At 40.1% G+C, this 26469-nt stretch overlaps 4 protein-coding genes and 1 long non-coding RNA gene across 7 annotated transcripts in view; 2 read left to right on the top strand and 3 right to left on the bottom strand.

Moving 5' to 3' along the window:
* Positions 1 to 26469, bottom strand: part of LOC101286646 (transcription initiation factor TFIID subunit 7) — a 209203-nt gene that overhangs the window by 29211 nt on the left and 153523 nt on the right. The window lies entirely within an intron of this gene.
* LOC101284110 (transcription initiation factor TFIID subunit 7) overlaps positions 934 to 26469 on the bottom strand; it is a 179059-nt gene continuing 153523 nt past the window's right edge. Inside the window, exon 2 of the mRNA XM_049708688.1 lies at positions 934 to 2779. Within this exon, the coding sequence (XP_049564645.1) occupies positions 1471 to 2520 (1050 nt within the window). The 5' untranslated portion in view covers positions 2521 to 2779 and the 3' untranslated portion in view covers positions 934 to 1470. The remainder of the gene's footprint in view (positions 2780 to 26469) is intronic.
* Positions 934 to 26469, bottom strand: part of LOC125964116 (transcription initiation factor TFIID subunit 7) — a 178927-nt gene continuing 153391 nt past the window's right edge. Inside the window, exon 2 of the mRNA XM_049708687.1 lies at positions 934 to 1400. The gene's annotated coding sequence lies outside the window, so the exon portion shown is untranslated. The remainder of the gene's footprint in view (positions 1401 to 26469) is intronic.
* LOC117196771 (uncharacterized) overlaps positions 2744 to 26469 on the top strand; it is a 190218-nt gene continuing 166492 nt past the window's right edge. Inside the window, exon 1 of one of the 3 annotated variants that reach the window (XR_004477131.2) lies at positions 2744 to 3020. This is a non-coding gene — a long non-coding RNA (uncharacterized LOC117196771). Of the gene's footprint in view, positions 4659 to 26469 lie in introns of all 3 variants that reach the window. The other 2 variants (XR_007476806.1, XR_007476805.1) reach the window with 2 other exon arrangements.
* The window catches only part of LOC101284350 (protocadherin beta-2), a 116532-nt gene continuing 112884 nt past the window's right edge, over positions 22822 to 26469 (top strand). Inside the window, exon 1 of the mRNA XM_049708682.1 lies at positions 22822 to 25233. Coding sequence (XP_049564639.1) covers positions 22969 to 25233 — 2265 coding nt within the window. The 5' untranslated portion in view covers positions 22822 to 22968. The remainder of the gene's footprint in view (positions 25234 to 26469) is intronic.

Below are 26469 nucleotides of genomic sequence, written 5' to 3'. Positions count from 1 at the left end.
ACAGTAGTAAACTGACTCAGTTTGCTTATGCTGCGGATGTATTTGAAGCAAACTTTGTTTCTGCTGTAATTTATAAACTTTTAGAATGATTCTTTAATTTGAAATCAGTCAACCCCACTTAAAGCAGCTGTTTCTTTATACACTTTTCTACCATTTCAATCAGGCTTTAAATCAAATTTTTGATCCCTGTACGTTCAGACCCTAGTAAATAGGCAATAATACTTTGCTTTTATTCTAGGAATTGTTCTAAGTCCTTATATGTATCAACTCAATAGCCAACAACTCAAGGGCCCCCAGGTAGGTAATATTATCACCTCCATTTTAGAGATGAGGAAACTGAAACCAACAGATTAATTTACTTGCCCAAGATCAATCTCAACTAGGTCACTGAAATAGGATACAAACACAGGCACCACATCTCCTGACCTTGTGATTTTAATCTCTACTCTTCTTTAGTAAGTTTACAGTGACTAACAAGGCAAAGTACGTAATCTCACTGAATTTACAGCCTAGTGAGGACATGAGCAACAGGTAACTTAGACTTTGGTAAGATAGATGCGTAATAGTATTTATCCCAATAGACTATTAAAGAGAAAAACTAGTAATTAAACTCCTTGAAAAAAATGTAAATAAGCTCAGGATTGAAAATAGTGAGAGAATGTGGTGAGATCACGCTGAAAGAAAAGAATTTAGGATCGTTTAGGAACGTTCTTTATCTCCTGACCTCCAAATGGAGCAGGTGGATTGGAAACATAATGCAAAGATGACATTTCCCCATTTCTTTGCCTCTGCTGCTCCTCTTTTTCTTAAATTCTAACACAACTGCTTCTTTTCCTACAAAACAGAATCCAATTGGTCAGTCCCTTAAACCCCATAAAGAAACCACTTCAGAAGAGGATCTGATACCCACTACCCCTAAAAGAGCAAGACACATTATAAGGTGAAAATTACTTGCTTTTATTTATTGTGAAAACAACTTTATGAAATGATTTGCAATGCAAAACGTGGAAAACTGCTTTGAATAACTGGGACAATAGCTACAGCATGGGAAAACATATGTAAACAAACTTCACTGCCACCAAACTAGACTCTACTAATTTATCTCAGATGGCATCACAGAGTAGCAATGGCAGCTTCTGGTAAACAGAGAAACAGCAGCAAAGTCCTGCAGTGAAGCTGTGGTTAATTACTAAACTGAACTGTTCACTCCACTAATCCTACAACTTCCCTACATTTATCTGTCTATACATTCCTACTTACTACAGGAACAACACCCACCAAAGTGGTTCCAAAAGACAAATGAGATAGAAATTCACAGTTATATTTGTCTACAAGACAAATCCAATAGAAGGCAGTGGAGGAAATTGGGAACTACTACAAAGTTTTACTATCTAGTCCAGGTGATGAAAACAAAGTTTTTCTTTCAAGGCTGACCACTATCAGGAATGAAATTAAGTATCAAAACTCTCCTCACTTCTCTAGGAGTGATTCTAGCTCTTCTTGCAAAGAGCTGAGCTGCTCCTTTTCTCGGTCTTCCTTTTGTTTCAGTTCATCCAGCACAGCCTGAAATCTGTTCTTGAGAGCCAGGTTTTCCACTTTCAGGATGAGATCCTCCTGTCGCTTTGCCCTGTCCTGGGTCTCTTGGAGCTTGCCTTTCATGTTATCAATCTGTTTCTGAATTCCCATAACCAGCTGATTAGTTCCCTCGTCTTCTTGCTGGTGTTCATCTGACTCATTTAGCTTGTCCTGTAGCTGCCTTTCCAGATCTTCCTCAGTGTCAATGATGTTTATATCTTCTTCATCTTGATGCTGTGTCTCATCTTCATCTTCACTGCTGCTGCTAAGGTCATTGAATATCTCCCGAAGCTCATCATGTTCTAATGAGTCATGGCCGTGCCTGTGGCCAGACATGCCTGGGGAAGAGATATCAAGGCCTTGGTTTTCTGCTTCTTTTGTTTCATCTTCAGCAATTATTTCCCAACGGGTACTGACTGCTTCAGCATCTGTGCTCAGCAACCGCTTTACTTCTTTTTCCACATCTGGAGACTCAATATACTTCTTCTTTGCTGTCTTACGGAACCTTCTCTTTCTGACATTTTTTAGAGGCAGAGTAATTCCATGGTTCCATACAAACTTTTTCTCTTTGTCCTTATCCTTTTTCTTGCTTGCTTTGGGATCAGCAGTGGCAACTGGTTCCTCAACAGGAGGATAGAGATCACCGTCAACTGTAGCGACAAGCATCTGAGAGACATCAGCTGTCTTGTAAAAGGTTTTTTTATCAATGGTTTTCAAACTTTCCATAACACATGGCAGATCTACCAATTTTGACGCCAATGGGACCTGGTCCACGCTGACAATTCCATGACGCCCATCAGGGTGTAACTCAATTGTCAGTCTGTCCTTCAGGTTGACATGACCAGACTGTACCGCCCGCCTCACGGTAGAGGCATACTCCAGAGGTAGGCGTAAGATAAACTGGCTCTCTAGTTCGTGAGGAGCATCATCTTTGCTCTTACTCATCTTTATTTCTTTGTGACTCACTTTTTCTCTAATAACCACTTGTTGCACTGAAAAATTTCAGCTATTTCAACAGAAAGACCAGTTCTTTATAAATCGAAGTCTTTAATTACAAACAGTTCTGGATAGAAGAGCAACTAAGCGTCTATTCTGAATTAAGCCCCAAGTCTTTCTAAATATGCTGTAACAATACCAGTCGTTACTGACGCATTGCCTTACTCAGGTCCATTTAAATCTGTCAGCTGCAATGCCAAGTTCCAACCTCTAGATGCCGCTGCAGGACAACGCAGGGAAAGCAAATGGCGGCTCCTACGGAATGATGTTCGGCACAGAAAATAAGGCTCAGCAGATACTCCCAATCCACAAACTGTCCCGGAAGAAAGATACGCAAAAAGCGGGGCGTAGTGAGCTCTCTTCGCCTCTGGTACTTACAATCCAGTGACGATTATAAGTCCAGTTTCTCCGGACAGGCGCGAGCGGAAAAGGAAGCCACTCAGAGCAAGGTGGCCGGGAGCCGAGCGTCTGCTTCCGAATTCCTTCGTTCTTCCCGGCACTTGGCAAAGCGATCCGCTGATTATCGGTGAAATGGCTGAGGACGGGCAACGCGAAATCTCGCCAACAACCGCAGCTCCAAACGCCAGATTCTGCAACTCCGCAGCTCAGCGGACCTCCGTCCGTTAACGGCCGACCTAGCCGAGAAAAGACAGCTACGTCACCACACGGGACGGGAAGCTGCTGTGAGTCGCAACACGCCTCGGGCGGAAGTGCGGGCTGCCCCAGCGCGCGCAGTCGCAACGCCCGAATACGCTCTCCGGCGTGTCTTGTCGTCTCGCGAGAATATGGCCTTAACGGGATGAAGATTATGTTTCGTAAAGAGCGGTTGGTTTAGCGCTTCCCTGTTGGCGCAGCGGTTGGGCGTCCGCTTGCCGATGCAGGAGTCACGGGCTCGTGCCCCGGTCCGCGAGAATCCAGCGTGCCACGGCCGCTGGGCCTGCGCGTCTGGAGCTCTGTGCTCCCTAACGAGAGAAGCCACAACAGTAACGGGCCCGCTTACCGAAAAAAAAAAAAAAGTTGTAGGTTCACAAGAATTTAGAGAAAACGGTTATAGAAAGGACATAGATTGTCCCGTCCGCCTCCGCTAAGTCAGGGCTTTTACCGGATCTCTGTGGGGCCGGGTACCTCCTAGGCGTCCGTGCGAAAGTGGTTTTTGTTTCTGGAAATATCTTGGCATCTCCACAAGCTATATTCAATCTGGAGCCGATAAAAAAACTCATAACTAACCATACCGTGGATTTTAAAGTACCCAAGTCAGTGGAGTGAGGACGTGCAGCCCACTATAATTCTTAGTCTGTGTTTGTTGATTATGAAGATGGCTGTACGGGGCCCGTGACTCGGTCTGTTTCTGTTTTGAAGACCCCGTGAGGGAACAAGGATGATTCCTCTTTTTTTATTTTAGTTCATTTATTTTTTTATACAGCAAGTTCTTATTAGTCATCCATTTTATACATATTAGTGTATACATGTCAATCCCAATCTCCCAGTTCATCCCCGCCCTCCCCTCCCCTGCCACTTCCCCCCCTTGGTGTCCATACGTTTGTTGTCTGCATCTGTGTCTCAATTTCTGCCCTGCAAACCGGTTCATCTGTACCATTTTTCTAGGTTCCACGTATATGCGTTAATATACGATATTTGTTTTTCTCTTTCTGACTTCACTCTGAGTCTCTAGATCCATCCACGTCTCTATAGATGACCCAATTTCGTTCCTTTTTATGGCTGAGTAGTGATTCCTCTTTTTAATGTGTTTGACGTAGATATAAATGTAAACAGAGAAGGTCGTGTTCTTCTGGAGGCCCACGTTCATTTAGGACAGTTGGCTGAAAGACGAATAGTCTGATTAAAGTAGAATATAATGGAAGTATTACTTCCTTCTACTCATTTGCCAGTAATTTTTAAATTAGTTTGGAATTTTAAAAAATCCACCTCTACTGTTTGGATAACTTTTCTGCTTGCCTCTTCTTTAGGTGGTCAAGTATTCTTCAACATGTATTTATAGTACTTCAGTCTAACTGTGTAACAGTTTCCACTTATTCCTATTCATTTCCATTTATTTATTAATAGGATCAATTTGGTAGACTATCGAGGTCATTAAAATTTCAATTTCTATTCTAATATATCAACACCTGCATGTAACTTTTAGAGAATTCACTTAAAATGTGATTAACATTTAGAAAATTCACTTTATTTCTTTATGTACTTATTGTTTCCCTTACCTAAGATTGGAAGCTCCATGATAATCAGGAGTCTAATATCATGTTCATCCGGTCCCAGTGCCTAGTATCAAAACGTGGGAGATAAAAAATATTTGCTAATTGAATGAAACAATTGATCCATCCACAAAGAACATAAATACAATCTAAATCCTATAATAATTTGTCAGAAAATACATTCTGTGTCGCCTTAAAATGAGATAGAGCCACTTTATATATACATTTCCTCTCCAGTCACGGACCGTGCCAATTGTTATGAGGCCAGAAGTTTGCAAATAGCGTGTGTGAATGTGACCCCTTTTGTTTCGTAGACTGTGCTACCGTGTGTCATGGGGTGGAATTTAAATGGTTTGGTACCAGTCTGGTTTTTTATGTTAAGTTTGAAGGAAAATTATGCTGTTCTACATAACTGTACTTTAGTTCTTTGTTCTGTAATGTAATGAAGAACGTTAGCTGATGTATATGTAATCTCCAGGATGATCTATTTCCTCTTTTTGAAGAAGTTTTTCCAATGTGCTTGTCCCTTAATTGTACCTGATTTTACTTACTTCATAGATATGAGTTTAGCATGCTAGCCTTTGCATAATGCTTTATTTAACCCTATAAAATGTGAGGCCATGCTTATACATGAAAATAATCCAAATATTGCTTTGCATTTTAATTGCCTATGAGTTTTATGATGCTCAAATATCTTTTTCACAGAAAATAACTTGAGATAAATTCTGGACAATTCAGATTTGCCAAAATTATGGTGTAGTTTAGTTATTAAACCCTGAAATGGAAGGTTGTCAGAGTTAATTAAAAAGATCAACTGAACTATCCCCTAAAGTATCTATGTCCTTCAATCCTGAAACATATTTTCTGTTTTTGAGTTTAATACATTTTCTGAATGCTATTTTTTGAGGGGTAGTTGCACTGATCTTAAAGCTAAGGGCACTGCCACATCACCATTACCTTAATGTTTATTGATAAATGCAGTTGTTGTTCTTGTTGTTTTGACTGGGGAACTGAATTTTATTTATTTATTTTATTTTTGGCTGCATTGGGTCTCTGTTGCTGCGCGCCGGCTTTCTCTAGTTGGAGCGAGCGGGGGCTACTCTTCGTTGCATTGCGTGAAGTTCTCATTGCGGTGGCTTCTCTTGTTGCAGAGCACGGGCTCTAGGTGCGCGGGCTTCAGTAGTTGCAGCACGCAGGCTCAGTAGTTGTGGCTCACGGGCTTGGTTGCTCCGCGCATGTGGGATCTTCCCGGACCAGGGCTCGAACCCGTGTCTCCTGCATTGGCAGGCGCATTCTTAACCACTACACTGCCAGGCAAACCCCAGGGAAATGAATTTTTAATTTTTTTGAATTTTTTTAACACCTTTATTGGAGTATAATTGCTTTACAATGGTGTGTTAGTTTCTGCTTTATGACAAAGTGAATCAGCTATACATATACATATATCCCCATATCTCTTCCCTCTTGCGTCTCCCTCCCTCCCACCCTCCCTATCCCACCCCTCTAGGTGGACACAAAGCGCCGAGCTGATCTCCCTTTGCTATGTGGCTGCTTCCCACTAGCTATCTATTTTACATTTGGTAGTGTATATATGTCCATGCCACTCTCTCACTTCGTCCCAGCTTCCCCTTCCCCATGTCCTCAAGTCCATTGTCTATGTAGCAGCTGGTTTCTTAATGATGGTCTTCTTCCTGGCTTGCAGGCTGCAGCCTCCTCACCATGTACGTATACATACACCATGTACATATACATACACCATGTATGTATACGTACACCGTGTATATATACATACACGGTGTACGTATACATACACAATGTATGTATACGTACACCGTGTATGTATACATGGTGTAAAGAAGCAGCTCTGATATTTCTTCCTCTTCTTATAAAGACACTAATCCCATCATGGGCTCCACTCTCATGACTTTATCTAAACCTAATTAGTGCCCAAAGGCCCCTCCTCCTAACACTATCACAGTGGGGGCTAGGGCTTCAATATATGAACTAGGGTAGGGGGTGGGGCACAAACATTCAGTCCATAACACAGATCAATGCGAAAAGGTGAAGTGTTCAGTTAAAAATGGTTATCCAAAGAGAAAAAGATTAAATTGGGTCTTAATTTAAAAATCAACTTCAAATGGTTCTAAGACTCAAATGTCAAAAACAAAAACAAAACCCAAAACAACGTTCAAGCTCTTAGTGGAAAATACAGGTTAATGGATTTTAGACCTTGGGCTAGAAATAATTTCTTTAAAAAGACACTGACCATAGAATAAAAGATTAATACATTTGTAATAAAATCAAGGAACTTCATTTATCAATAGACATCTTAAAGATGCGAAAAGGTACAAACCAGGAGAGGATACTCACATATGCACACTGACAAAGAATTAATATCAAGGATATATAAAGAACTCCTACAAACCAATATAAATAAAAATAACAATAGAAAAATGGTAAAAGACATGAACAAACATTTCACAGAAGAAACATATAACCAATAGATGCACAAAGAGATGTTCTTTTGTTGTAATTAGAGAAATATAGATCAAAACCAAGATCAGGTAGATTTTTTGTTTGATAAAAATTTAAACGCCTGACAATGCCAAGTGTTGGAAAGCCTGTGGATACAAGAGGTTCAGGCCTATATATTGCAAGTGCATGTAAAAATCCATACAACTACTTTGCCAAATAGTTGAATATTAGCTATTAAATATAACGATTACTCCTAGATAAATACTTGCGAGTTCCAGAATTCCTATTCCTAGTTATATACCCAAAAGAAATTCTTGCACATTTGCATCAGGAGGTATATATAAGAATGTTTATATTGACAGTGGGCAACAGGAGCAAAAATCAGGAAACAATCCATATGCCTATCAACTGAATGAATAAGCTACGGCATACTCACAGAATGGAATGTTTTACAGTAATCTAAATAAATGAATTACAGGAACACAAGATGATTGGATTTTAAAAATAAATATTAGAGAAAACTAAGTACCAAAGTATCACATACAGTATTTTACCTTACTATAAAATTTAAAACAACTAGAAAAATATATATGTGGGAGTAACATATAATACAGAAAAAAAATTCAGAGGAGCAAAGAATGATGCACATAGAATTCAGGATGATAATTACCTTGATCTGCTGGGTCCAGGGAGTGGTAGGAGGGACCATTTGTACAATCAGATGTATATTACTACCAAGGTCCTGGCATTTGTGGGGAGGTGCTGTGTTCACAAATTCTTATTACTATTTCGATAGATAACTACATATATAGATATACAGCTAAATGATACTGGATAGGTAAGTAAACAAACAATTCAGGTCAGGTATGGACTAATGATGACAGTTTATCATAATCCAATTCTGTGAACTTGAGGTCCAACCGTATAAAAATAAAACAAAACAGCACATGTGAGAGAATATAAAGCACACAGAATCACCAATGAAGTATTCTTGCCAAAAATGTTTAAGCTCAACCAAGCCTTTAGACCTTCTCTCAAGGAGTGAAAGTCCTGAAACCAAGGAGACTTCCTGCCTAGTTCTTCACACTAACAGACCATAATCAACCTGGAGGAAAAACCCTTGGATATACTGCAAGGCTCTTATCGACGTGGTTCAGCTTTGACTCCACATGGCAAAGAGAAGTGGAGAGGCAAGCATAAAAATAGAAGCAGAGAATTAAAAATAAAAAGCAGTGTGTGCTAAAATCCTTAATGCATTACAACAGAGAGTAATGGCTCCGCGGCAGCCTCCGAACGCAGAAACGAAGACTTATCGTGCTGCACGGCCTATAGACACATGAAAAGATGCTCAACATCACTGATTAGTAGATAAATGCAAATCAAAAGTACATTGAGGTACCACGTCACAGCGGTCAGAATGGCCATCTTTAAAAAGTCTACAAATAACAAATGCTGGAGAGGGTGTGGAGAAAAGGTAACCCTCTTACACTGTGGGGGGGAATATAAATTGTTGCAGCCACTATAAAAAACAGTAGGCAGGTTCCTCAAGAAAGTACAGCTAGAATTACCATATGATCCTGCAATTCCACTCCTGGTCATACATCCAGACAAAACCACCATTCAAAGAGATACATGCACCCCTAGGTTCACAGGAGCACTACCCACGATAGCCAAGACATGGGATCAACCTAAATGTCAGTCAAGAGATGAAGGGATCAAGACGATATGGTATATATATATATATACATATATAATGGAGTACTACTCAGCCATAAAAAAAGCTGAAATAATGCCATTTGCAGCAACATGGATGGACCAAGAGAGTATCACATTGGCTTGGCCAAAAAGTTCACTCTAGTGTTTCCGTGACATGGTAAGGAAAATATCTTCCCACTACCACTTCCCAAAAGTAAGGAAGGAAGGAAGTCGGAAAGAGAAAGACAAATACCATATGGTATCACTTACATGTGGAATCTGAAATATGACAAAAAGGAACTCATCTGCACAGACTCAGAGACATAAAGAACAGACCAGTGGTTGCCAAGGGGTAGAAGGGCAGGGAAGGGATGGATTGGGAGTTTGGGATTAGCAGATATAAACAATTACATGGAGAGTGGACAAACAATTAGGTCCTTCTGTATACCACAGGCAACTATAAACAACATCCTGTGATACACTGTAACAGAAAGGAATATGAAAAACGATCTTTATATAGTAATTCTAAATACTGTGCTGCAGAGCAGAAAATTAACACAACATTGTATATCAAATATACTTCATTAAAATAAATTTTAGAAAAACACCACGGTGTGGTATTGGCACAAAAACAGACATATAGATTAATGGACCCCAATAAGGAACCCAGAAAGAAATCCACATACCGACAGTGAATTAATCTGTGATGAAGGAGCAAGTATGGACAATGAAGAAAAGACAGTCTCTTCAGCCAGTGGTATAGGGAAAGATAAACAGCCACATGTAAATCAATGAAGTTAGAACACTCCCTCCCACCGTACCCAAAAATAAACTCAAAATGGCTTAAAGACTTAAATATAAAGACATGACACCATAAAACACCTAGAAGAAATCATAGGCAAAACATCCTCTGACAAAAATCCTAGCAATGCTTTTTTAGATCAGCTGGCCAACAAAAAGAATTAAAAGCAAAAATAAGCAAACGGGACTAATCAACCTTAGAAGCTCCTCCACAGCAAAGGAAAGCATCAACAAAACAAAACAAAAAACCTACAGAATGAAAGAAAATGTTTTCAACGATGCGACCAAAATGGGTTTAAATTCTAAAATATACAAACAGCACATACAACTCAATACAAACCAACAAGCAAACTAAACAACCAATCCAAAAATGGGCAGAAGACTTAGAGATTTATTCAAAGAAGACATCCACCTGGCCAATGGACAGATGAAAAATGCTCAGCATTGCTGATTCTTAGAGAAACGCAAATCAAAACTACAAAGTGGTATCACCTCACACCACTCAAAACGGCCATCACTAAAAAGCCTACAAAGAAGAAATGCTGGAGAGGGTGTGACAAAAGGAAACCCTCCTACACTATTGGTGGGAATGTAAATGGGTGTAGCAACTAGAGGAAACAGTAAGCAGTGTCCTCCAAGAAGTTCAAAAAGAGGTACATTATGATCCAGCAATCCTAGTCCTCGGCATATATCCAGACAAGACTATCATTCAAAAAGATACATGCACCCTTATGTTCACAGCAGCACTATTCACAAGCCAAGATATGGGAATAACCTGAGTGTCGATCGACAGATGAATGGTTCAAGAAAATGTGGCACATATATGCAATGGAATATTGCTCAGCCATAAAAAGAAACGAAATTGAATTATTTGTAATGAGCGGATGGACCTAGATTCCGTCATACAGAGTGAAGTAAGTCAGAAAGAGAAAGACAAATACCGAATGCTAAAACATATATATGGAATTTAAGGAAAAAAAATGTCATGAAGAACCTAGGGTTAAGACAGGAATAAAGACACAGACCTACTAGAGAATGGACTTGAGGGTATGGAGCGGGGGAAGGGTAAGCTGTGACAAAGTGAGAGAGTGGCATGGACATATATACACTACCAAACGTAAAATAGATAGCTAGTGGGAGGCAGCCGCATAGCACGGGGAGATCAGCTCAGTGCTCTGTGACCACCTAGAGGCGTGGGATAGGGAGGATGGGAAGGAGGGAGACGCAAGAGATATGAGAACATATGTATATGTATAACTGATTCACTTTGTTATAAAGTAGAAACTAACACACCATTGTAAAGCAATTATACTCCAATAAAGATGTACAATAATAATAATAAAGTAAAATAAAATTGGAAAAAAGAGAAGATGTGGTACATGTATACAGGGGAGTTGTACTCAGCCGTAAAAAATAATGCAATAATGCCATTTGCAGCAACCTGGAAGGACCTAGAGATTATCATATTACATGCAGGAAGTCAAAAAGAGAAAGACAAATACCATGTGATATTACTTATACAGGGAATCAGAAATAGGACACAAATGAACTTACCTACATAAGAGAAACAGACTCAAAGACATAGAAAACAGACCTGTGGTGGCCAAGCGGGAGAGGAACTGGGAGAGGGATGGACGGGAAGTTTGGGATTAGCAGATGCAAACTATTCTATGGAGAATACATAAACAACAAGGTCCTATTGTACAGCACAGGGAACTACATTCGATATCCTCTGATAAACTGTACTAAAAAGGAATGTGGAAAGCATATATATATATGTAAAACTGAATCACTGTGCTGTACACCAGAAAGCACTGTAAATGAACTATACTTCAATAAAATAAATCGAAAGAAACATAATGTGGTATAGGCAAAAAACAGATACATACATCACTGTAACGGATGAAGGAGCCCGGCACGAAATTCACAGACCAATGGACGATTAATCTTCCATGAAGGAGGCAAGTATATACGATGCGGAAAAGACAGTCTCTTCAGCAAGTGGTACTGGGAATGAGGACACACACATGAAAATCAATGAAGGTGGACACTGCCTCCCACTCTATACAAAAATAAACTCAAAATGACTTAAAGACTTAAATGTAAGACAGGACACCATAAGACTCCTAGAACATAGGCAAAACATTCTGTGACATACATTGTAGCAATATTTTCTTAGATCGGTCTCCCAGTGCAAAAGAAATGAAAGCAAATATAAACAAATGGGACCTAATCATCTTTATATGCTTTTGCATAGCGAAGGAAAGCATCAACAAAACAAAAAGATCACCTTCGGAATGGGAGAAAAGATGTGCAAAGCATGTGACCGACAAGGGCTTAACTGCTAAAATATACAAATAGCTCATACAAGCAAATGTATAAAAGAAAAATGAACAACCCAGTCAAAAATGCACAGAAGAGCCAAACAGACATTTCTCCAAAGAAGACATCCAGATGGCCAATAGACACATGAAAAGATGCTCAACATCACTGATTAGTAGAGAAATGCAAATCAAAACTACACTGAGGTACCACCTCACACGGGTCAGAATGGCCATCATTAAAAAGTCTACAAATAACAAATGTTGGAGAGGGTGTGGAGAAAAGGTAACCCTCTTACACTGTGGGGGGGAATATAAATTGTTGCAGCCACTATAAAAAACAGTAGGCAGTTTCCTCAAAAAAGCAGAGCTAGAATTACCATATGATCCTGCAATTCCACTCCTGGTCATACATCCAGACAAAACTGTCATTCAAAGGGATACATGCACCCCTAGGTTCACAGGAGCACTACCCACGATAGTCAAGACACGGGATCAACCTAAATGTCAGTCAAGAGATGAAGGGATCAAGACGATATGGTATATATATACATATATAATGGAGCACTACTCAGCCATTTAAAAAAAGCTGAAATAATGCCATTTGTAGTAACACGGATGGAGCAAGAGATTATCACGTTGGCTTGGCCTAAAATTTCATTCTGGTCTTTCCGTGACATGGTACGGAAAACATCTTCCCACTATGACTTCCCAAAACTAAGTGAAGGAAGTCGGAAAGAGAAAGACAAATACCATATGGTATCACTTACATGTGGAATCTGAAATATGACAAAAAGGAACTCATCTGCACAGACTCAGAGACATAAAGAACAGACCAGTGGTTGCCAAGGGGCAGAAGGGCAGGGAAGGGATGGATTGGGAGTTTGGGATTAGCAGATATAAACAATTACATGGAGAGTGGACAAACAATTAGGTCCTTCTGTATACCACAGGCAACTATAAACAACATCCTGTGATACACTGTAACAGAAAGGAATATGAAAAACGATCTTTATATAGTAATTCTAAATACTGTGCTGCAGAGCAGAAAATTAACACAACATTGTATATCAACTATACTTCATTAAAATAAATTTTAGAAAAACACCACGGTGTGGTATTGGCACAAAAACAGACATATAGATTAATGGACCCCAATAAGGAACCCAGAAAGAAATCCACATACCGACAGTGAATTAATCTGTGATGAAGGAGCAAGTATGGAAAATGAAGAAAAGAGTCTCTTCAGCCAGTGGTATAGGGAAAGATAAACAGCCACATGTAAATCAATGAAGTTAGAACACTCCCTCCCACCGTACCCAAAAATAAACTCAAAATGGCTTAAAGACTTAAATATAAAGACATGACACCATAAAACACCTAGAGGAAATCATAGGCAAAACATCCTCTGACAAAAATCCTAGCAATGCTTTTTTAGATCAGCTGGCCAACAAAAAAGAATTAAAAGCAAAAATAAGCAAACGGGACTAATCAACCTTAGAAGCTCCTCCACAGCAAAGGAAAGCATCAACAAAACAAAACAAAAAACCTACAGAATGAAAGAAAATGTTTTCAACGATGCGACCAAAATGGGTTTAAATTCTAAAATATACAAACAGCACATACAACTCAATACAAACCAACAAGCAAACTAAACAACCAATCCAAAAATGGGCAGAAGACTTAGAGATTTATTCAAAGAAGACATCCACCTGGCCAATGGACAGATGAAAAATGCTCAGCATTGCTGATTCTTAGAGAAACGCAAATCAAAACTACAAAGTGGTATCACCTCACACCACTCAAAACGGCCATCACTAAAAAGCCTACAAAGAAGAAATGCTGGAGAGGGTGTGACAAAAGGAAACCCTCCTACACTATTGGTGGGAATGTAAATGGGTGTAGCAACTAGAGGCAACAATAAGCACTGTCCTCCAAAAAGTTCAAAAAGAGGTACATTATGATCCAGCAATCTGAGTCCTTGGCATATATCCAGACAAAACTTTCATTCAAAGAGATACATGCACCCCTATGTTCACAGCAGCACTATTCACAAGCCAAGATATGGGAATAACCTGAGTGTCGATCGACAGATGAATGGTTCAAGAACATGTGGCACATATATACAATGGAATATGACTCAGCCATAAAAAGAAACAAAATTGAAGTATTTGTAATGAGGTGGATGGACCTAGATTCCGTCATACAGAGTGAAGTAAGTCTGAAAGAGAAAGACAAATACCGTATGCTAACACATATATATGGAATTTAAGAAAAAAAATGTCATGAAGAACCTAGGGTTAAGACAGGAATAAAGACACAGACCTACTAGAGAATGGAATTGAGTATATGGAGCAGGAGAAGGGTAAGCTGTGACAAAGTGGGAGAGTGGCATGGACATATATACACTACCAAACGTAAAATAGATAGCTAGTGGGAGGCAGCCGCATAGCACAGGGAGATCAGCTCAGTGCTCTGTGCACCTAGAGGCGTGGGATAGGGAGGATGGGAGGGAGGGAGACGCAAGAGATATGAGAACATATGTACATGTATAAATGATTCACTTTGTTATAAAGTAGAAACTAACACACCATTGTAGAGCAATTATACTGCAATAAAGATGTAGAATAATAATAATAAAATTGGAAAAAAAAAGAACATGTGGTACATGTATACGATGGAGTACTACTCAGCCGTAAAAAATAATGCAATAATGCCATTTGCAGCAACCTGGAAGGACCTAGAGATTATCATATTACATGCAGGAAGTCAAAAAGAGAAAGACAAATACCATGTGATATTACTTATACAGGGAATCAGAAATAGGACACAAACTAACTTACCTACATAAGAGAAACAGACTCAAAGACATAGAAAACAGACCTGTGGTGGCCAAGCGGGAGAGGAACTGGGAGAGGGATGGATGGCAAGTTTGGGATTAGCAGATGCAAACTATTCTATAGAGAATAAATAAACAACAAGGTCCTATTGTACAGCACAGGGAACTACATTCGATATCCTCTGATAAACTGTACTAAAAAAGAATGTGGAAAGTATATATATATATGTAAAACTGAATCACTCTGCTGTACAGCAGAAAGCACTGTAAATGAACTATACTTCAATAAAATAAATCGAAAGAAACATAATGTGGTATAGGCAAAAAACAGATACATACATCACTGTAACAGAGGAAGGAGCCCGGCACGAAATTCACAGACCAATGGACGATTAATCTTCCATGAAGGAGGCAAGTATATACAATGCGGAAAAGACAGTCTCTTCAGCAAGTCGTACTGGGAATGAGAACAGATACATGAAAATCAATGAAGGTAGACACTCCCTCCCACTATATACAAAAATAAACTCAAAATGCCTTAAAGAGTTAAATGTAAGACCGGACACCATAAAACTCCTAGAACATAGGCAAAACATTCTGTGACATACATTGTAGCAATATTTTCTTAGATCGGTCTCCCAGTGCAAAAGAAATGAAAGCAAATATAAACAAATGGGACCTAATCATCCTTATATGCTTTTGCATAGCGAAGGAAAGCATCAACAAAACAAAAAGATCACCTTCGGAATGGGAGAAAAGATGTGCAAAGCATGTGACCGACAAGGGCTTAACTGCTAAAATATACAAACAGCTCAGACAAACAAATGTATAAAAGAAAAATGAACAACCCAGTCAAAAATGCACAGAAGAGCCAAACAGACATTTCTCCAAAGAAGACATCCAGATGGCCAATAGACACATGAAAAGATGCTCAACATCACTGATTAGTAGAGAAATGCAAATCAAAAGTACATTGAGGTACCACCTCACACGGGTCAGAATGGCCATCATTAAAAAGTCTACAAATAACAAATATTGGAGAGGGTGTGGAGAAAAGGTAACCCTCCTACACTGTGGGGGGGGATATAAATTGTTGCAGCCACTATACAAAACATTAGGCAGGTTCCTCAAAAAAGTACAGCTAGAATTACCATATGATCCTGCAATTCCACTCCTAGTCATACATCCAGACAAAACTGTCATTCAAAGGGATACATGCACCCCTAGGTTCACAGGAGCACTACCCACGATAGCCAAGACACGGGATCAACCTAAATGTCAGTCAAGAGATGAAGGGATCAAGACGATATGGTATATATATACATATATAATGGAGTACTACTCAGCCATAAAAGAAGCTGAAATAATGCCATTTGCAGCAACACGGACGGACCAAGAGATTATCACATTGGGTTGGCCAAAAAGTTCATTCTGGTCTTTCCATGACATGGTATGGAAAATATCTTCCCACTACCACTTCCCAAAACTAAGTGAAGGAAGTTGGAAAGAGAAAGACGAATACCATATGGTATCACTTACATGTGGAATCTGAAATATGACAAAAACGAACTCATCTGCAAACAGAAACAGACTCAGAGTCATAGATAACAGACCTGTGGTTGCCAAGAAGGAGAGATATGGATTGGGAGTTTGGGATTAGCAGATGCAAACTATTATATAAAGAATGGATCAAGAACGAGGTACTACTGTAAAGCATATTTAACTATACACAATATCCTATGATAAACAGTAATGGACATGAATATGTAAAAGTATCTGTATGTATGTACAACTGAATCACTCTCCTCTACAACAGAAATCATCACAACATCATAACTCAACTATGCTTCAATAAAATAAATTACAAAAAACACAGTGTGGGAACTTCCCTTGCAATTCATTGTTTAAGATTCTGTGCTCCCAATATAGGGGACATAGGTTTGATCCCTGGTCAGGGAACTAAGATCCCCTATGCCGCACAGCACGGTCTTAACAAAAGAAAAGACCTTAGCAGTCCCAAGCTCTGAAAACAATGAGTGGAAAACACATACACACACACACACACACACAAACACACAGCAGATCCCTCGCCCTTGCCCATGTGCAATCCAAAATTTTTTAAATGTTATTAAAAAAAACCACAGTGTGATATAGACACAAAAACAGACATACAGATCAATGGGAAAGGATAAGCATCCCGGAAATAAATCCACACACTGACAGTCGATTAATCTTTGACAAAGGAGAGAAGAATATACAGTGGAGAAAAGACAGTCTCTTCGCAGCTGGTGTTGGGAACTCTGGACAGCCACATGTAAATTAATGAAGTTAGAGTACTCCCTCCCACCATACAAAAAATAAACTCAAAATGGCTTAAAGACTTAAATATAAGACATGACACCATAAAATTCCTAAAAGAGAACATAGGTAAATGATTCTCTGATATAAATTATAGCAATATATTCTTAGATTAGTCTCCCAAGGCAAAAGAAATAGAAGCAAAATTAAACAAATGGGACCTAATCCACCTTATTAGCTTTTGCAGAGCAAAGGAAACCGTCAACAAAACAAGAAGACAACCTACAGCATGGGAGAAAATATTTACAAATGATGTGACCAACAAGGGCTTAATTTCTAAAATATCCAAACAGCTCATACAACTTAGTACCAAAAAACAAACATACAAACAAAAAACAAAGAACCCAATCAAAACATGGGCAGAAGACCCAAATAGACATTTCTCCAAAGAAGACATCCAGATGCCAAACAGACACATGAAAAGATGCTCAACATCGCTAATTATTAGAGAAATGCAAATCAAAACTATAATAAGGTACCTCCTCACACCGGTCAGAATGGTCATCTTTAAAAGGGGTGGGGTAGGGAGGGTGGGAGAGAGGGAGACGCAAGAGGGAAGAGATATGCGAACATATGTATATGTATAACTGATTCATTTTGTTATATAGCAGAAACTAAGACACCATTGTAAAGCAATTATACCCCAATAAAGATGTTAAAAATAAAAGTCTACAAATAAATGCTGGAGACAGTGTGGAGAAAAGGCAACCCTCCTACACTGTTGGTAGGAATGTAAATTGGTGCAGCCACTATGGAGAACAGCATGGAGATTCCTATAAAAACTACAAATAGAGTACCATATGATCCAGCAATCCCACTCCTGGCCATAATCCAGACAAAACTATAATTCAAAGAGATACACGCACCCCTACGTTCATAGCAGCACTACTCACAATCGCCAAAACATGGAAACAATGGAAATGTCCATCAACAGATGAATGGATAAAGATGTGGTGTACATATACAAAAAGAATGTTACTCAGCCGTGTAAAAGAATGAAATAATGCCATTTGCAGCAACATGGATGGACTTAGAGATTATCATAGAAAGTGAAGTCAGTCAGACCAAGAAAGACAAATATTATCTGGTATCGCTTATATATGGAATATAAGAAATAATACAAATAAACTTGTTTACAAATTAGAAAGATTCACAGACAGAAAACCAAATTATGGTTACTCAAGGGGAAGGGGGAGGAGATAAAATAGGAGTTTGGAGTAACAGATATACAATATTATATATAAAACAGATAAACAACAAGGATTTACTATATAGCACAGGGAGCTATATTCAATATCTTGTAATAACCTATAATGAAAATGAATCTGAAAAAGAATATATATATGTATGTATATATATCTATATCACTTTGCTGTACACCTGAAACTAACATGATAGTGTAAATCAACGATACTTCAATAATAGAAAGTTGCTATGAGAGGAGAGCTCAATATTGTCACCATAATTACAACAACAACAAAACGGAAATTGAACTGATTGTGTAGTTTCCAATGATGGAATATTCACGCAAATCTCATGCACTTCCTCATGTACATTCTGGTACTCTAGAAGAATTTTTCAAAGGGAGAACATCTCAGATTCATAGATTTTTCTCCAAATACAGAAAGGAAGTCTACAAGCAATACTTGGAAATGTAGCGCTTCTATACATCTGCCTTCCCTTTGGAACCAAAGGCTCTTCTGTGGGTGGATCTAAGATATTCTTTGGTTTCTTTGTAAACCACCCTGCTTGGGTCTGTCCTCTTGCCACTACTCTAATATTCCCCTTTCTGCTGCAAGATGTTTACCACAGGAAGGTCAGTTAACATATCCTTTTTCTGACATAATTACCATGTATATATACACACCACATTTTCTTTATTCATCCATGGATGAACACTTAGGTTTTTTCCATGTCTTGGCTATTGTGAATAATGCTACAATGAACATAGGGGTGCAAATATTTCTTCGAGATAGTGATTTCATTTCCTTCAGATATATACCCATAAGTGGAATTGCTGGATCATATGATAGTTCTTTTTTTGAGGAACCTCCATACTCTTTTCCATAGTGACTGCACCAATGTACATTCCCACCAACATACACAAGGGAGTCATTTAGACTTACATTTGTTGGTAGGAGTAAACCGAACTATGTAGATAAGTTCCTTGTATTCACTGTATCACCACTTAAAATAGCTAGCACTTATGAAACACTATGATATTCCAAGAACTAGGCTGACTATTTCATAAGCATTATTTCACTTAGTTCTTACAAATTCATGAAGTAGGTACCATCCTTACATCCGTTGTTTTTTTTTTTTTTTCCTTCAGATGAGGAAACTGAAGTCTGGAGAGAGTAAAGAATTTTCCTAACTTAACATATACGATGTAGCAGAGCCAGTACTTGAATATTTCCTGACATAAAAGTCTGTGCTCTTAATCACCACTCAAAAATATCTCCTAAAGATATTGTTAACAGAAGAAGCCACTCATACACGCACATACTCATGCTTAGGACTCTCCTTTAAATTGAGTATTAGGTAGATGAGCAAATTGAAATAGGAAACAAGGGCCCAGCCCTAGTCTTTTAGTTAGTTGTCACCCCACAACACGTCATACAGAACTCTGTGATGTTGACTGAGTAAAAGACTGTATCCCAAATAAGCCATGATGTTCCCATCATTTGAGTAAATCTTCTTTCCTGTAAAATCAGAAATACTTTATCTACATTATCTGCAGTAGAAAACTATTTCAATGGGCTTCTTTTTAAGTTGGTACCATAAAATTCAACTTACCTCGAACCTCACCTCCTCTGAGAATCTTTCCTGATACCCCATTTCTGTTCTTGCTTAAATATTCCTTTTGAGTACTTCAAGAGTGCCTGTGCAAATCAGTGTCTTAGCACGTATGACTCACTACAGTAATTATCGCTTTACTTTACTTCTAGGCTGTAACCTCTTGGGGTGTAAGTACCAGGCTTTATTCCATTTTATATCCCTAATGCCTTTCACAGTGCCTGAAATTAATCTGTGTGTAATAAACACCTGCCGATGAATTTAAAAACTCAGTGAATGTACAGCCAAACGACTGGCCTGTCTAAAATGGAAGAAATCAAATTCAAATTACTCTCAAAAGGAATTGTACAGCTGGATGATAATAAAGCCGTATACTAATTAAAAATTGTAATTAGCTAAACCAAAAGTCGGAGAAGTAATTTATACTATCAGGAGGTAAGAATTGTGCCACTAGACCACGTGACACGAACACTCTTTTGTTTTTGTTGTTGTTGTTGTTTTTTGACAGTTTCTGAGGGAAAGCGCTGTACAAACCAGGTTTTCAGTTTAGACGCCTGGCGGCGCTGCAGGCTAAAAATGGAGGTGGAGCCAGGCGCTTGCCACAGACTCCATTTTACAAAAGACAAAACTGAGGGGCTTGGGGTTGACGCGCCTTGGAAAACGTCGGCAGCAAGCTGAGATGTTAGACCTTTCTTCAAACAAATGGGAGCTAGATATATGTTGATGTTATCCCTACTGGAAGACTTCCGAAGGCTTCTTTCATTAAAGACAACGCAGTCAAAGAGGCTATGCTGGAAACTGAGAGAAAATCTAGCAGAAAAGGCAAGTGGTGAGTTTTCCTTTACTTCCTGGGCGTAGCGTAAGCAGTCCAGGAAAAGGAAGGCTGCTTTTTATAGCCGGTTCCTGGAGATTTGGCCTCGCAGCGGAAAGGGGAGTGTCTGCGTAGCGGCGGGCAGACAGACCTGAGCAAGGTGGTTTCCAAACTGACCAAAGATTCGTGAGTAAAGGCTCTTCTGTGGGTGGATCTAAACTATTAAGAGATCAAAGAATATTTTAGATACACCCACAGAAGAGCCTTTCCTCCCGAATAGGAAGCCAGACCTATAGAAACTATACATTACCAAGTATTACCTGTAAACTTTTTTGTTTTCTGAGAAAAATCTATGAATCTGAGATGTTGCCCCTTTGAAAAATTCTTGTGAATGTTTCAGAATGTGCATGGGGATGGTGCATGAGATTTGGTCGAATTTTCCACCATTGGAAACCACACAGGGAGTTTAATTTCACAATAATATGCGATGCAATAGTGCGATGAGTAATTCGCCCATTCTTGGGGGAAAATCACTGGATGAAGAACAACCTATGGTAAGTTTAACTCTCACAGAAGAAAATGGTAGGTATCAACACTAGTCTCAGACCTCCTAAGGTCCAGATCGTGACAATCAGTGACAACCTTTGAGATGCATGCTCCTCAGCAACGTGGTTGTCAAAGCCTGCTCAAGATTTAATCTCAGTATATTAAGGAGCTGTTCACAGAATTCTCCAGGCTCACTGAATTTTCCAGTCTCACTGAATTCTCCAATCTCTGGTGCGTACTCACCACACATTTTAAATACCACTCATATCTGTGCATTATAAACATCCACTGCAAGAAAATTACCAGGCAACTTCATGGCTACATGGCAAACATTCAGGCAATTTACATAGGAAATAGTTTCAGATATACCTTTCTTCATGTAAAAGCTGTTGGATGACAATTCCATAAAATTGGTGATGTTGACACTTACCTGCTCATCCTACAAGTACTTCCAGAAGAAGACTTCACCTCTTTAAGGATTATCTCAGAACTCTGGAATAAAAAGAAAATGCCTTGGTCCTTCCTTCCAGAATTTTCTTTCCATTGAATGTAAAAAAAAAAAAAAATCCCGATATCCTGCCAACCTAATGCAAGACAGAGAGACGGGAGATCCATCTCTTTAACATCACCTTATCTCCAATTAAATTAGGTTCTTTGAAGCTAAAAACAAGATAGTATGTGGAGACAGCTATGACCGTTGGCATTCTTGCTTTTTGGGCTCTGGGTAAAAAGCAGAGGAAACACCCCCTTTCTGAATAATGCTATAGTTGTTGTTTTATTGCTCTATCTTCAGTAGTGTTTTCTTTTCTTCTGAAGCATAGCTAATTGTTAATTTATAGTCACAAGTACCAATGCCTTAGCTATTTTTATCTTTTGTTTACCTATAAGAAAACTGATCTGGACACTTCAAAAAATTCAATATCAATAAAATACAGGGCACTGTTCTAGAATAAACAGATGTAACACCAATACAACAGATGTAACACCAATACAATCATGAAACTTGGTTTAAAAACAAATTTTCTAAAACATTCCTTATGTCAAGTGGTTAAGAAAATAAGTGCATTTATAAAAGGAATTCAAGAGTGAATATGAATTCTTATTTAAGTTGAAGAAAACTGGGGGAGGATAATGGAAGGATAATTTTAAAAAGTTATTAGGGACTGGATTTTAGTTAATATGGAATTATTGTTACTTCGGTACATTGAGAGACACTACTTGAAAATATTCCATTTAGATTGCCATCAGTCTGAAAGAAAGGATTGGAATTTCCTTAATGTTTTGGTAAAAAGAAACACTCGGAAAGGACGCAGGGTGGCGCTGCAGCATTAGAAGTAGAAGGAAGAAAGCTACCAGTCTGCGCTCCTCTAGCCAGATGCTGTGCTAAAGAAGCAAGCAGGAAAAGGAGGCTTTCTAAGGCAGTTGCTCCGGGAAATCAGGGCCATAGGCATCTCCACCTATCCCAGTGTCTGAGTGATACTGGGAGATAGATCAGCGACAACGTGAATCCGAGCTGGGTCAAGTTTGCTGGGAAACGAGAGAGCGATGGAGGCAGGAGAGAGGAAGAAATGCTTTCTGAAACAAAGGCAAGTCTTGATATTCTTTGTTTGGCTGGGCATAGCTCAGGCTGGCTCTGAGCCTAGGCGTTATTCAGTGGCCGAGGAAATGGACAGTGGCTCCTTTGTGGCCAATCTGTTGAAAGACTTGGGGTTGGAGGTAGATGATCTAGCTGCTCGGGCCCCCCGGGTCGTTTCCAAATGGAAAAAAGTGTGTTTGCATTTTGATAGGCAGACCGGGGATTTGTTGTTAAATGAGAAACTGGACCGGGAGGAGCTATGTGGCCCTACCGAGCCCTGTGTACTACCTTTCCAGATGTTACTGGAAAATCCCTTGAAGTTTTTCCAGGCTGAGCTACGGATTAGGGACATAAATGATCATTCTCCAGTTTTCCTAGACAAAGAAATAATATTGAAAATTTCAGAAAGTATCACTCCTGGAACTACTTTCCTAATAGAGCGTGCCCAGGACTTAGATGTAGGAAGCAACAGTCTCCAAAGTTACACAGTCAGCCCCAATTCCCACTTCCATCTTAAATTACAACACAGTGCCGACGGCACAATATTACCACAGCTGGTGCTGGACAAAGCACTGGATAGAGAGGAACAGCCTGAGATCAGATTAACCGTCACAGCGCTGGATGGCGGAATTCCACCCAGGTCTGGGACCGCCCTAATCCGCATTGAAGTCTTAGACATCAATGATAATGCCCCCGAGTTTGCAAAGCTGCACTATGAGGCGCATGTCCTAGAAAACAGCCCCATTGGTTCCCAGGTTGCCATTGTCTCTGCCAGAGATTTAGATATTGGAACCTATGGAGAAATATCTTACGTACTTTCCCAAGCATCTGAGGATATTCGGAAAACATTTGGAATAAATGCAAAATCGGGAGAACTCCTTTTAACACAGGAACTGGATTTTGAATCTATTCAGACTTATACATTAAATATTCAGGCGACAGATGGTGGGGGCCTTTCTGGCAGTTGTGTGGTGTTTGTCCAAGTGATGGATTTGAATGACAACCCGCCGGAACTGACCATGTCAACGCTTATCACTGAGATCCCAGAAAACTTGCAGGAGACTGTAATTGCTGTATTCAGCGTTTCAGATCCTGACTCTGGAGACAATGCAAGGATGGTTTGCTCCATCCAAGATGATCTTCCCTTCATTCTTAAACCCTCTGTTGAGAATTTTTACAGTTTAGTCACAAACACAGCCCTGGACCGAGAGACAAGATACGAATATAACATCACCATCACCGTCACAGATATGGGGACACCGAGACTGAAAACCCAGCACAACATAACCGTGCTGGTGTCCGACGTCAACGACAACGCCCCCGCCTTCACCCAGACCTCCTACACCCTGTCCGTCCGCGAGAACAACAGCCCCGCCCTGCACATCGGTAGCGTCCGCGCCACAGACAGAGACGCGGGCGCCAACGCCCAGGTCACCTACTCGCTGCTGCCGCCCCTCGACGCGCACGTGCCCCTGGCCTCCCTGGTGTCCATCAACCCGGACAACGGCCACCTGTTCGCCCTGAGGTCCCTGGACTACGAGGCCCTGCGGGCGTTCGAGTTCCGCGTGGGCGCCGCCGACCGCGGCTCGCCCGCGCTCAGCAGCCAGGCGCTGGTGCGCGTGCTCGTGGTGGACGACAACGACAACGCGCCCTTCGTGCTGTACCCGCTGCAGAACGCCTCGGCGCCCTGCACCGAGCTGGTGCCCAGGGCGGCCGAGGCGGGCTACCTGGTGACCAAGGTGGTGGCGGTGGACGGCGACTCGGGCCAGAACGCCTGGCTGTCGTACCAGCTGCTCAAGGCCACGGAGCCCGGGCTGTTCGGCGTGTGGGCGCACAACGGCGAGGTGCGCACGGCCCGGCTGCTGAGCGAGCGCGACGCGGCCAAGCACAGGCTGGTGGTGCTGGTCAAGGACAACGGCGAGCCGCCGCTCTCGGCCAGCGTCACGCTGCACGTGCTGCTGGTGGACGGCTTCTCGCGGCCCTACCTGCCGGCCCCTGAAGCGGAAGCGGCGGACGCGGCCCCGACCGCCCCGCTCACCGTCTACCTGGTGGTCGCCTTGGCGTCGGTGTCGTCGCTCTTCCTCTTCTCGGTGCTGGTGTTCGTCGCGGTGCGGCTGTGCAGGAGGGGCGGGGCGACATCGGTGGGTCGCTACTCGGTGCCCGAGGGCCCCTTTCCGGGCCACCTGGTGGACGCCAGCGGCACGGGGACCCTGTCCCAGAGCTACCAGTACGAGGTGTGTCTGACGGGAGGCTCTGGGACTTTCAAGTTCCTCAAGCCGGTTATCCCAAACTTCCTTACTCAAGATGAGGAGAGGGTTAGTGAGGCAAACCCCAGTTTCAGGAATAGTTTTGAATTCAGCTAAATTTTAATAAGGGTCTATGATGCCGTCTCAGTTAAATTGTGCAAAGTCCTTTTTTACTGCCTTGCCCATTGGAGTTGTTTTCTTTGTATTTGAAATGTAACTATCTTATTCCAATTCAGCGCATGTTACTGGTGTTTCTAGATGTGCTGCTCTGTGGTATAATGAATGCAAATTTTCTTTCTTACTGTTAATATCACTGTAACTTAATTCGGTTTAATGTGTGAAAGTATATTTTGTATTTTCTGAAGTCTTTAATTTTTAGAGCACTTTTTTTCAAAATTCACCTTCCATAGTCCCTAGGTAATTTTTGCATTCCTACATTTTTGAAAGTTTGCAATAAGTACATAGGGTTACTCTTTTTTCCTACCCAGAATATTTGTGTTTGTATAGAGTATTCTCTTAGGCTAGTTTAAACTTTCTTCCTGTGAACTCACATTGGCTAAAACCATTAACATAGGTACATTCATGAATAACAAAGCACCCTCTCACACTTTTCTAAATATATACTTCCTTAAAATGTTCATACCTGATAAGTATGATTCTTTAGAGATTGTGAAAACCTTGACTGTTGGATTCTACAAATCATCCACATTAAAAGTCTTCAATAAATCAACTACCAATATTCTAAACTGTAGTTAAATAAATAGCAATGTCCAGTCATTTTCAGACATGCTAATTATTCATGCTTTTTATTAAAAATTTTAAAACCTCTGATTGTTTCAATCCCTCCATTTAAAAATCTGTTTTAATTATTTAAAACCATCTGTTCTTTACTTCATTAAAATCCAAAAGATCTGAGAGAGTACATGTTTTTGTCTATGACCAAATTTTAGAAACTTCATATGTAATTTGGCATTGCATTTTAAAATAATATCTGGAGCATTTATGATTCAATTGGAAATAAGCCCATGGAAAAAATATTTATCTTGGTTTGCTCATTCTATTTTTTTTTCACTGACTACTTCCATTTTCCCCCTTTCAGTTTCCTAGACTTTTCAATGCTTTTTGGTTTCCTTTTTAGTGCTTGAGTTACGTTTCTCAGTAGCTCTCCATTTACTGCATGATTAGCACAATGACTGCAAGACTAGGTTCTTCATAAAAATTTTA

The sequence above is a fragment of the Orcinus orca genome, chromosome 3, assembly GCF_937001465.1.
Source record: "Orcinus orca chromosome 3, mOrcOrc1.1, whole genome shotgun sequence".
Taxonomy (NCBI): domain Eukaryota; kingdom Metazoa; phylum Chordata; class Mammalia; order Artiodactyla; family Delphinidae; genus Orcinus; species Orcinus orca.
This window is presented reverse-complemented; position numbering and strand designations above follow the sequence as displayed.